General features: G+C 38.4%; 1 protein-coding gene across 1 annotated transcript in view; it reads right to left on the minus strand.

The window, feature by feature from the left end:
* LOC102483142 (serine/threonine-protein kinase Nek1) overlaps nucleotides 1–13,553 on the minus strand; it is a gene marked incomplete at its 3' end in the record, with an annotated part of 67,081 nt that overhangs the window by 35,425 nt on the left and 18,103 nt on the right. Inside the window, exons 5-7 of the mRNA XM_014591339.2 lie at nucleotides 13,175–13,291; nucleotides 12,595–12,691; nucleotides 4,181–4,278 (exon numbers count right to left, since the gene is read on the minus strand). Of these exons, the coding sequence (XP_014446825.1) occupies nucleotides 4,181–4,278; nucleotides 12,595–12,691; nucleotides 13,175–13,291 (312 nt within the window). The remainder of the gene's footprint in view (nucleotides 1–4,180; nucleotides 4,279–12,594; nucleotides 12,692–13,174; nucleotides 13,292–13,553) is intronic.

Consider the following 13,553-nt stretch of genomic DNA (forward strand, 5'->3'; position numbering starts at 1 on the left):
GGCTTCTCTGAGTAGCCAGTCACCACATAATATACAAAGTGAGCTTCCAGAATGTGAATCGTTTGTTGAAATGCATCCGTAATTTAAGGAGGACTGTTGGTATTTTCTTTTTAGTGCAGCTTTCTTTTTGCTGGAGTCTTAGTCTCCTTCCATCTCATCACTGGGTCTTTCCCCTTTTTCAAAGAAGCTCTACAATGACATTTGTCTTTTTTTCATTTTGGCTAAGGTTTGTGAGCTTACCAAAACTGACTGAGACAAGTGTGCAGTGCAGAAAAGTGCTGCAGACAGAAGCAGTAAATAAAATAATGGCTGAGCCATGCAGAGTAAAGTAAGTGTCAGATTCTAACTTACAGCCTCCGCCAGATGCAGCTGTACAACTGAAGTACATCAATTCACTTGCCACTATAAAGCCTGCCACCAGATGCAGCTTAACTGTCACCTGCTGCTCACTGATAGGGTTTTGATATGCATCTGCAAAGCAACTGACTTATCATGGTCTTTGCACAGTCAAAACTTCTGCTAATGTTAATATTTGCAGCTACACCCCAGAACTACATCACCATTTCAGAGTGCCGCCTCAAATCATCGGGCATTAGAAACTCACAAAGAGCATGCAACCCAGACCTCTTGCACACAGTTTGCAATAGTGTTTGTGCTCCTGTAAGAATCTAATGCCTTCACATCTGACAGGAGGCAGAGATTGCAGGCAGTAATGCAGATGAAGCTTCGCTTGCTCATACACCAGTTGGGGACCCTGCTTTAATTAACATATAAGACAAGTTCTCACTTTATCATACTTCTGAGTTGCTGTCAAAAATCTAAAAATTCCCTTTCCATAGTACTACAAATTAGTATTACCAATCAGCTGCTAAACTGTAACAACTCTGGGCCTACTCTACCTACACTTTCCTAAGTACCCTGAAATGATGTTAAATAAAAACTATTATCTCTATATTACAGCAAATTATAACCTAAAGAATTCTAATGTGAAATTATTCAGGGTCTGTTAGGAAGTGTGCATGATGCAGTAAAAACAAGTACAGAACAGGATGAATACCATGGAGTCTCATGTAGCAGTTAGAATAAACTGGTGCACACAAAGCAAAAAAAAAAAATTATCAGAAACATAATAGGTAGGGAAAAAAATAAAACAGAATGGGATATAACCCAACATGTACATATTTAAACACACATAAATGCAAAACTGACGACAGTAATTTTGCAAAAATACATAGAAATAGAAAGATACTGGAAGAGCTGCCTATGGTGGGAGGGGCATGAACATGGGGTATGAGGATAAAAGAAAAAGGAAAATGTGCTTGGCTGGGGAGCCAGTGGGGCACAGCTACCATCTGAGGGATTCTGATCCTATGCCTCTAAGTCAGAATCTCGCCCAGGCAGATGGATATGGCAGCTCCATGGGGCTTCAGTTGCTCTGGGATAGCCGGTTCCTTGCTGTGCCTGCCCAGGACTGGTGTGATCAGACTCTCATCCTGAGGAACAAGGAATGGTCAGAAAAGCGAATGGCCCTCTCCCTGTCACATAACACATGTCTGTTGAGGACCCTAGTACTAAACCATTCATAGATGACCTGCTTTTGATTTGGGTTTCACACACAGCAAAGCAGCTCTTTCACTGTAATCTACTGAAAGTTAGCTCTCTACACAAAGATTTATAAAAATCAATTAACTAATATTTTAAAAAGATAAAGAAAAAAACACAAAAAGCACCAGGCTTTGCGGAATAGAATACAACTATTAAAACTAGAATAACTGGGGAGCCAGCAGATGGCATAGCATTTACATCACTGGACTTTCACATGGCTAACCATGGTTCAAGTCCCAGATCTGGTGGCTTGAAGATCATACCGGGCACATGTGCATGCGTGCCCAAGATCCCAGGGGGAGAATGGAGAAGGGACTGTGACATGGACGTCCCCCCTGGGGGATGATTTCTCACTTTTCTTCTCACTGTCTCTGTCTCTCACCCCAGTGAGTACACATGACCTGAGGCAAAACCCTCTAAACATAAAAACAAACATAAATGATCTATATGATTGGCATATAAATTTTTAGGTGACAAGAGAGAGAACAAGGCATGTATAATATCCCTTTGCTGAATGTGTGTCTCTCAATGAATATATTTACATATTCAAGTATGAAAAAGAAAGTCCAAGGACAAGCATTTGGCATAATGGCTATGTCGGTGGACTCCCATGTTTCTACCATGGGTTCAGTCCCAGACCCGGTGGCTTAAACTCATGCCAGGCACGTGTGTGTGCGTGCCCTAGATCCTGAGAGGAGAATGGAGGAGAAGGGACTGCCAGCCACCCTGGGGGGAGGGTGATTTTTCACTTTCTGTCTCTTTGTCTCTGTCTTTCTGCAAAGTGCACACACGCTCTATAGCAAAAAAACTCTCAAAAAAAAGAGAAAGTCTAGAAGTATATATCAAACTAAAAACAATGGTAATCTCATGAATGAAATGGTGGACAAAGAGGACTTCTTCTGATATTTTAACATTTTGGTTATTTATTATATGTTTGTACAAAGAATATTTTATAACCTTTGGGGTTAACAGACCCAAACACATCTATATGGTTTTGGACAAATTATTTAACCTCTCTTAGACTCCTTAACCATTTAAAAGGGGAAAAAAAATACATTAATTTTAAAAACACAACAAATAGGGAACCAGCAGTTAGCGTAATGGCTATGTCGCTGGATTCCCACGTAGTCGACCACAGTTCGCGTCCCGGACCCGGTGGCTTAGAACTCACGCCGGGCATGTGTGTGTGCGTGTCCAAGATCCTGAGAGGAGAACGGAGGAGAAGGGATTGCGGCGTGACCATCCCCCCTGGGGGGGGTGATTTCTTGCTGTCTCTCTCTATGGCTCTCTCTGTCTGTCTGGCGAGCACACATGCCCTGTAGTGAAAACCTCTCAAAAAAAAAAAAAAAAAAAAAACAAATATAACACTGGTAGCACAGTGCTACATCCATTCCCATATGTAAAAGCACACAATTAAAATAAAAAATGGGGGGCTGGCAGGTAGTATGGTGTTTAAAGGTGCTGGACTCCCACACAGCTGACTGCAGTTCAAGTCCTGGCCCTGGCAGCTTGCTTATTCACTTTTCCTGTCTCTCTCTCTCATTCTCTAGTCAAATTAAAAAAAAAATAATAAATCAAGTTAAATAATTCATTTAGAAAATAAAGAATGGGCAATGGTGAGAAATTCAACAGGAATTTAGAGAAGGAAAAGATCACAGAAAATTGTAGTAGTTATAGAATATTTTAAAATTGGGCTTAACACAAGGAAGTTGGAAATTGGCATTACCAAAGTAAAAGAAATAATCAAGGTCTAGCTAGGTGTTATGTGGTTAAGACGGCCAACTACGCGTTTAAAGTTCTGGATCTGGTGGCTTGGAAAACACTCCAGGCATGCATGTATGTATGCCCAAAATCCCAAGAGGAAAATGAAGAAGGGTTTGCAGTATGACCATCCCCCCTGGGGAGATGCTTTCTCACTTTCCCTCTGTTTCTCTCTCTCTCCCCAGAGTACATATACCCTACAGAAAATTTTTAAAAGTTAAAAAGAAAGACTAAATACACAGAAAGAAGGATATAATGTATAAACACTTTGCATATTGCCTAACATAAATTATATGTTAATAAGTATCAGTTAAAATAAATAAAAAGGAGTGCAATAAGGAAATAAGATTAAAAAAAAAAAGGCTGCTTAAATAGGAACAGATCGTATTTCAAGAGATCCTTAAAACCAAAACAGAGATCAGCTGGAATTACCTGGAAAAGTTGTCTTTTATGGAGAAATGATTTAGCACCTATAAGCCAGATTGTCAGGATATAGAATAATCAGAGTGAATAATTAAGTTATACACACACACACATATATACACACACACACATACATATATGCACATATATATACATACATACACATACACACATACACATAGGATATAACATTACATGTACAAGGAATTATTACAGACTGAAAAATAAGATGGGGAACTAAACCAAGGTGGTAGATAATTACAAGGAAATGTGACCAACATACTGGATATGATACCAAACTGCTCTAGAAATTACAATTAGCAATCAGAAATAAACTATAAACTACTTGTCAATAATGGAGTAAGAGTCAATCTCCTATATACTAACTTACCTGATCCTCTTGAAACAAAATGCCTTTCTGAGCATTTATTCGTTTAAACAGATCTCCTCCTTCACAGTAATCCATCACGATGTAGAGAGAACCATCCTCTATAAAACAAACATTACATCCTATTTAAAAAAGGTACATCAAAAGCACAGCCAAATTAAAAGTACTTAAAGGCTTATTCAAAACAGCAGCTAAAAACAAAACAAAATACAGAACCACACTCAAAAGAATTAGAATGCCAAGTCAAGGTATATTGGCTATAAAAATGTATTACACAGTAACTTAAGTTAATAGAAACTCCATTGTTATTGACTTTTCTACCAAGAAAACACCATCCTATTGGACAGCGGGGGTTCAACTAGACCTAAACACCTCTGGAATATAGATACAACACAGATAGATATTTTTGATTTCGCTCAATAGATACATTTCCTTAGTGGTCACAGAAAATCATGTTTTTCCACCAAGTAGTGGAGAAAAATAATCTTAGCGTTCAACTGACCATTCATTTTCAGCTCTGTTTTATCCATTTGAATCAACTATTTATTAAAAAAAAATACTGTGATGAATTCTGAGGCTTCGACAGAGAGTACATCAGTCTCTACCCTCTTGGAGCTCTTGGAATTTTCTTTGATTTTACTTTTTTTTTTTTTTTTTTTTAGAAAAGGCTCATTTAATTTTTATTTTTAAATAATTATTAAATTTTGTTTATTATTATTAAGTTTTGCTATAGGTCACATGTGCTCACCAGAGACAGATAGACAGAGAGAGAGGGAGAGAGAGAAAGTGAGAATGCCAGCCACCTGGTCTGGGACTTGAATCATAGCATGTGGGAGTCGAGCAACCCAACCACCAAGCTACCTGCTGGTCCCAGGCCTATTTTATTTTATTTCTTCTATGAGAGAGAAAGAAAAACAGAGAAAGAGATAAAAACATGCATCCTGGGGACCAGCAGTTAACATAATGGATATGTCGATGAACGCCCATGTAGTTGACTGTGGCTCGAGTCCCAGATCCAGGGGCTTAAACTCATGCCGGGCGCATGTGTGTGCATCCCCAAGATCCCAAGAGGAGAATGGAGGAGAAGGAACTGTGGTGTGGCCATCCCCCCTGGGGGGTGATTTCTTGCTTTCTATCTCTCTGTCTTTCTGGTGAGCACACGCACCCTATAGCAAAAAAAAAAAAAAAAAAAGGCATCAGGCATACTGAATAGGATCCCCATGCCATAGTCTACCGCCAGCCTCAGCCAGCAAACCATGACATGTACACAGCACCCAATGTGTACAAGGACTCTTTAGGCACAAATCCAGCACATTCCTACGTGGGTTCAGTACCAGAGTACTGCACTACTGCTGCACCACAACTGCTAGCCCAAAATCTATTCTCATTTTTAAAGAAAACTGTATAGAATTTGTAAATGTGAAGATGGGGCACTCCCCTCTTCACCTTTATGTCTTTGGCTACAGAGAAAGGAACTGGCATACCTCTTTCCATGATAGAAAAACTAGAACACTTAAAGTAACTGTCTCCATCCTCTACTTCTTCTCAAGTAAGGATGAGTGGCCAACATCACTTCTAACATTTATGGAACCAGTAGTTACTAGTGAGACCACTACTCTGAGAACAGCTGCGCCAGTTCTCACTTATTTCACTAGCTGCAGTATGGACTTACTTCCAGCAGAACTTAGTATACCTTGTCACTGTGTTCTAATCACCTGTTGGCCTCATATCCTCTTTGAAATACTGCTTGCCATGTGCCATTGGGTTTCAGAATCTAAGTGATTAAGCTAACTAAGAATATGGGGATGGGGGCCAGCAGGTGGCATAGTGGTTAAGGTGCTGGATTCTAATGTGCTCAACTGCAGTTTGAGCCATGGACCCGGTGGATTAAAACTCTACTGAGCATGTATGCACACATGCCCAAAACAACCCTGAGAGGAGAATGGAAAAAAGATTGTGGCATGGCCATCCCCTCGGGGAGGGTGACATATCGTTTTCTGTCTCTCTGGCGAGCACATGTGCCCCACAGAAAAATCTCAATAAAAAAAAAAAAAGATTATGGGGATGGCTACATAATGTAGCAGTTAAGCTGGGTCCCACCTGGCTGACAACTATTCAAATCTGAGCTTCATGGGCTTGAAAATCATGCTGGATATGTGTGCACATGTACCCAAATCCTCACAGGATGGAGGAATAGAGAAAAAATTATTGCAGCATGACCAGGCCCCACTGGGGTTGGGGGGTGGGGGGCATGCTTTCTCTTTCTCTTTCTCTTTCTTTCTTTCTGGAGAGTGCATACTCTCTGGCAAAACAAAACAAAACAAAACAAAACTGAAAAAAACTACATGACTCTTCATTATTAATATGAAAAGATCAACCAATATACATGGAAAATTAAAATACAAAATAATTTCCTGAAAAATTCAATAGTTATAAAAATAAGAGCCAGCGAGTGGTGTACTGTTAAGGTGATGAATTCCCACATGGTCAACTGCAGTTTGAGTTCCGGGCCCAGCAGCTTGAAACTCATGCTGGGCACGTGTGTGTGAGTTGCCTAAAATCCCAAGAGGAGAACGAAGAAGGGACTGCTGCCTGGCCACCCCACTGGGGGGGGTGGGGGTGGGAATTTCTCACTTTCTGTCTCCCTTTCTCTCTAGTGAGTACCCTATAGCCAAAATATCTAAGAAAGAAAAAAAAAAAGAACAGTTATAAAATATATATATATGATGTTGCCATTTATGTAGCATAAAAAACAAAAAATTACATATGGTATTCTATCTCTTGTGTATGCTTGCTAATGCTTAGACCACTTACGGAAGAAAACACTAGACAGTAATAACAGTTGTTAGCTCCAAGAATGAAACATAGGTAGCTCAAAGATAGGAACAGAAGACAAACTTACTACAAAATCTTATATCATGTATAAAAGGTGTGTGAGAATGAAATAGAAAGAGAATGTTAAATAGGACCTGAGAAAGGAATGGAGAAGCAATCCTACAAGTAAAATACTTGAGCTTTAGCATAGAAACTGTAATGTTTTCTGCTGCTTAGATATTATCTATTTTTTTTTTTGAGAGATTTTCACTGTAGGGCGCGTGCGCTCACCAGACAGACAGAGAGAGACATAGAGACAGAAAGCGAGAAATCACCCCCCAGGGGGGATGGTCACGCCGCAATCCCTTCTCCTCCATTCTCCTCTCGGGATCTTGGGCACTCACGCACACGCGCCCGGCGTGAGTTCTAAGCCACCGGGTCCGGGACACGAACCGCGGTCGACTACGTGGGAGTCCAGCGACATAGCCATTACGCTAACTGCTGGTTCCCTAGATATTATCTATTTTTTACATAAACTTCTGAACACCAGCTATGTGTCAGGTACTTTGTACATCATGCTAGGGTTATGGAAATATAAACAGACACTACCTTTATCACAGATGGACTCACACACCAATGGAGGAAAACTCTCAAAAATAAATAAATAAATAAATAAATAAATAAATAAATAAAAATCCAAACTACTACCTTAGAAGCTGCTTGAAATCAGGGCAAAAAGACTACAAGCTAAGTAATAAAGCCTCAATATGTGTTAGAAAATAACCAGAGCATGTTAGAATATTAGAAAATAACCAAGAGTTCAACAGAAATACCATAATGGGGGGTGAGTTAACATCACTCACCAAAGCATGCACTATTGGTTTGCTAATTGAATAGCCAATTCTAACACACTTTTTCCTACCACCTCTCACTTTAAAAGCTAAAAAAGAGCCAGATGTTCTAATTCCTATCTTCCCCTATAATTAAGAGGGCTGATAAGATCAAAACAAACTTTATAGCAGTTTCTAAGAACACAGTTCCTTGTCTGATTAAAGAAACAGATTCGCCAGCCCGTGGCATAGTGGTTAAGGCAGCTGGATTCCACATGGCCAACTACATGGTTTGAGTCCTGATTGAACAGCTAGAAAAACAAGTTGGACATGCCCCAAACCCTGAAAACAGAAAGAAGAAGAGATTGTGGCATGTGGAGTGTTATCTTACTTTCCCTTTCTCTCTGCCTGTCTCTGGCAAGTGCAGGTGCCCACTAGCAAATTAAAAAAAGAAGAAGAGGGGACCAGCAGGTGGCATGGTGGTTAAAGTGCTGGACGCTCCCACATGGCCAACCATAATTTGAGTCCCAGACCTGGTGGCTTGCTTTCTCACTTCCTCTCTCTCTCTCTTGATCTCTCTCTGGTCAAATTAAGATAAATGAATAAAATTAAACAAATTCTTTTTTTTAAAAAAAAAAAAAGGAAGGAAGAAAGAAAAAGACCCAAGAGTTGTTGCTAGTACCATTTTGCCCTTCTTTTGGCCTTGGATGAAAATAAGGGCCTGGAATTCCAAGACTCATCTTAAGACAAGGTGAAAAAACAGTAGGTTGGAAATTTTATATAGTGAGGGCAGAACAGAATAACTGAAAGTGCCTGGATCTTAGTAACACTGCTGAGAGCTGCCAAATATGCTATTAAAGGTCTGTTTATCTAAGACTTCTTATTAGGCAAGATAATTAAATCTTTTTCTCATATAAGCCAATATTAGTTGCAACCTAAATGTAAGCCTCCAAGAAATGTCTTTAAGAAGGTAGTTAGATTTTCACAGAAGCAATAAAGTACAAGTAGAATGGCCTACTTTAACTCAATGTATGAGATCGAAAAGTTTCCACTTAAGATATAAAAGCTGGAGATCAGCAGGTGGCATGGTGGTTAAGACACTAGACTCCCACATGGCTAACCACTGTTCGAGTCCCAGATCTGGTGACTTGCTTTCTCACTTTCCGTATCTCTGTGTTTCTCTCTGGTGAGCCCACATGCTCTATAGCAAATTAAAATAATAATAATGATAAGTAAAATTAAGTAAATAATTCTTAAAAAATAAGATAATAAAGGTATAAAAGCTACTTTAGAAACAGCAAAAAATAAAACTGAAAAGGAAAAAAAGATGAAAAAAACAAAATTAAATGATGGAAGCATAGCCAGATACTAAACAGAACAATATATGAATGATGGAAAAACAGAAAACATTGATTAAAAACAAGTACACGTATAAACATATACCTAGATATATGGTGATACAAGGCAATCCCCTATTTTCCCAATAAGAAGAAAAAAAAAATCTTTTGTTTTCTTTTATTTTGCTAGAGGGCACGTGCGATCACCTGAGAGACGGGGGAAGTGAGAAAGCAGCCCTGCCACCATGGGGGATGGTCATGCCGTAATCCCCTTTCCTCTTACTCTCTTTTTTGGGATGTCTGGCATACATGCACACATGCCCACAGTGTTTTTCAAATCGTCAGGTTTAGGACTTGAATCGTGCAGTTGGCCATGTAGGATCCAGACACTTTAACTGTCGTGCCACTGGCTGATCCACCAACAGATCTTATCATAATTATTTTCTGGAATAATTAAAAATAACTTATATATAGAAATATTTAAAATGTGTCAGTTTTTTAAAAATTTTGAAATCCATGCAAACTTTTCTTATAATATGCATTTCCCATGAACTTTTTGAGATTCCTGTTTCGCTCAAGCACACAAAATATGGTAAGAAACACTGAATTACTAACAATACTTATTACCCCTAGGAAGTGGGAATGAGGATCAGTGGAGGAAAAGAGAACTTAACTTACAGTCATGTGTGCCTATATTTTTCGAGTATGTTTATCACAAGTATGTATCCTTTAAAATTAAATAATGGCAAAATAAAAACCTTATTTAAACAATGTGCCATTCCTTATCAATCAGATGCTTCTATGTGAAGCAGTCAACACAAATACAGTACAAAACATGTGCTGGAATATCTGTCAACTTATGTTTTAACTTAAATGATAAAATATTGGCGCCAGTAGGTGGCGTAGTGGTTAAGAGTGTTAGACTCTCCCACGACAGACCGTGGTTCAAGTCCTGGACCTAGTGGCTTGCTTTCTCACTTTCCCCCCCACACCTCTCACTCTGTCCCTCTCTGGTCAAATGAAAAAATAAATAAAAAATGAATAAAAAATAAAGTAAAATAAAATAATTATTTAAAAATAAATAAATATTAAAATATCGGTGATAAAGAAAAAAAGAAACCAAAAGATAGATGCTTGGATAGGGCCAGTAAGTGGCGTGGTCATTAGGGTGGCTGGATTCCACATGGCCAGTTGCCTAGTCTGAGTCCCAATCCAGCAGCTTGAAAAACATCCCAGGTGCATATGCGCATGTGCCCAAAATCCCAAAAAAGAGAATAGAAGAAGGGATTACTACATGGCCAAACCCCATGGTGGGAGGGTGGGGAGGGTACTTTCTCACTTTCCCTGGGAAAATGGAGGAGAAAGTAAAGGAGCATGGCCATTCCCTCTGGGTGTGTGTTTTCTCACTTTCTCATTCTGTTAGCATTTGCGACTTATAGCAAACTTTTAAAATCTTCATTCCACTGTCACCATAAAACAGATGGAATACTTTATGAGATAATGTGTTAAATGAACTATATTTTTAAAAAGTATGTTCTACTTCAGAAAATATCAAGTTCATCTGTGGAATAACTTACTTTTGTTCTAATTGAGATTCTGAAATTTGTATGGGATATAAGCTTGAAATAGTCATTACCTTATCTTTTATGTTTGATCTAGATTATCTTCCTACTTTTTAACTTATAGGAATTTATAAAAATAATGAGAATGATAATTAGGTAGAACTTTAAGGGGCTAGCAGGTGGCGTGGTGGTTAAGGGCACTAGACTCCTATATGGCCAACCATGGTTCAAGTCCCAGACCTGGCAGCTTGCTTTCTCACTTTCCCTCTCTCTCTGACCCTCTCTGGTCAAATTAAAATAAATAATAATTAAAAAAAAAAAAAGAACAACTTTAATAAACTACCTTGATCTGCTTTTAGAGAAGCTTTGTCTTATCTTAGTTCTTACATTATCAAATATAATAGTGGATAGTTCCAAAACAGCAATTATTACATTTTAAGAACTTGAGAAAAATTTTAATAAATTTCAATATTATAATAATGAGGTACACAGTAACATACTGACAAGAAAAATACTTCCTAAAGATCAGAACATTTTCTCACTGGTAACAATGACAATAAAGTTTAGTTCAAAAAGATATAAACTTTTTAAAACTTCTTATACGTTCAGTGACTTAGGTTTTAAGAAAGCAGCATTTCTTACAGCCAGCAGGAAACATGGTGGTTAAGGCACTGGAACCCGCAGGTCTGGCAATGCAGTTCAAGTCATGGACCTGGCAGCTTGAAAATCATGACAGGTATATGTGTGTGAGCATGCCCAAATCTCGAAAGGAGACTGGAGGAGAAAGGACTGTGGCATGGTCATGGCCCCGAGGTGGGGGTGGGAAGGGATTTATTAGCTTCCCTCTCTCTGGGGCAAGTGCATGCACCATACAGAAAATACTAAAATAAATAAGTAAAAAGCAAGGATACCATACAGCCAACTATGAAGCTTGAGTTCTGGACCTAGTGGTTTGAAAAATACATGGGCACGCATGCTTTAGTGCCCAACGTCCTAACAGGATGAAGAAGTGGGAGGAGAAGGCATTGAGGCATGATTATGCCCAGTGTGTGTATATGTGTCGGGGGAGGGTTTCCTTTTTCCTCCTCCCTCTCTGGTGAGTGCATGTGCCTCTGGCACATAAAAAGACATATATATATATATATATATATATATATACACACACACACACACACACACACACATATATAAGTAAAGATATATAAAGATACAAAGATATATAAATGTATATAAATGTACAGATACATATACAAATATAAATATAGATGCATCTACAAATATATTCAAAGATATATATGTATACACACACACACACATGCATACTCAATGAAATATATATACATATCTTTCAATTATTGCTCTTACTTTGTCCAAATTTTTGCATTTATTACATTGCTTTATATTTTTTTCTTTTTTCTTTTTTAAATGTCTGTTACAGGTGTGTGTGCTCACCAGAGAGGGAGAAAGGGGAAGAGAGAGAGGGAAAGTGCGAAATCACCCCTAGGTGAGATGGCCACACTGCAATCGCTTCTCTCCCATTCTCCTCTCAGGATCTTGGGCATGGATGTACACATGCTTGGTGTGATTCTCAAGCCGCTGAGTCCAGGACTCAAACTGCATGGTTGGCGATGTGGGGTCTACACCACCTCCAGGTCCTATATTACTTCTTTTTAGGCAAATGTCAAATAGAGTAAGCCAGTATTAAACCACACCAAGACAGTGTGGTATCAGCATTATCCTAAATTTAAATGGATACTCTTATGCATTTTTATTGAAGATAAAATGATTTTTTTTCTTGAGACAAGATTCACGAAACAATTTCTTATAAGGAAAATATCCAAACTTATCAGTGGCTTATTGTAAAATGATCTGACCTTCAAATGATTCTCTATACTGGACAATATTGGGGTGCTTCATGTTTGCCAACACTGCGACTTCTCTCCTTGATTCTTCCCTTTCTTTGCTGGACATCTTAAATGAGAGAATAAATAACATAGTAAATCATCCATAAACAACCTCAAAGTCCATTGCTAAAAAGAGTGGGCAAAAAATAATGGTATCAATACAGTGCAACCAAAAAATATAGCAGAAGTTAGAAAAGTGTGACTTGAATCTGTGAGTAAAAACATTTTAAGATGTCCACACTAGACTGAGTTAAAGAACGGTATCTCTATTACTATAACTACAAAACACGCATCATGCGTCTGAAAAGATATACAGACTATTCTGAAATTAGTGATTCTCTCTGGGATTGTGGTAGCCTTTCACTTCCTATTATACATTGCTATGTATACATATTGGGTCGTCGGAAAAGGCAAGATGTATTTTTCTGTTTTGCTATGCAAAAATGCATCATTTTTCCTGATGACCATATACATGTATTTTAATTCTCTATTAATAAGCTCTATTTTAACCATACTATTACTTGTATAAACAAGCTAAAAACATACTTACACTTGAGATATTAATTTCCTTGATAACATATGGCCTGCCATCTTCCGTAGATTTAACAAGAATGGCTTTTCCAAATGAACCTTCTCCAATCTTCTGTAATCTAATATACTTCTCCATGTTTCTTTTTCTAAGGCATCTTTATAGGCATGCTCAATGACACAGGACTTCGGTAGGAATAATGGTGATGATCCATAGGCATCAATCAGTCTAGGTGTGGCAGTCTTCCTATGGGACTTATTAAGGCAGAGGCACCACCCTGCATTTTCAAAACGACATCCTGACTGCAAATGTCCTCCTGCCTTGCCCTGAAACGTTTTTTTAATTTAATTAATTTACATTCTTTCCATAAACATTATCATAGCATACAAAATGTGATTTC

Source organism: Tupaia chinensis, unplaced genomic scaffold (genome assembly GCF_000334495.1).
Source record: "Tupaia chinensis unplaced genomic scaffold, TupChi_1.0 Scaffold000051_1, whole genome shotgun sequence".
NCBI classification, from domain to species: domain Eukaryota; kingdom Metazoa; phylum Chordata; class Mammalia; order Scandentia; family Tupaiidae; genus Tupaia; species Tupaia belangeri.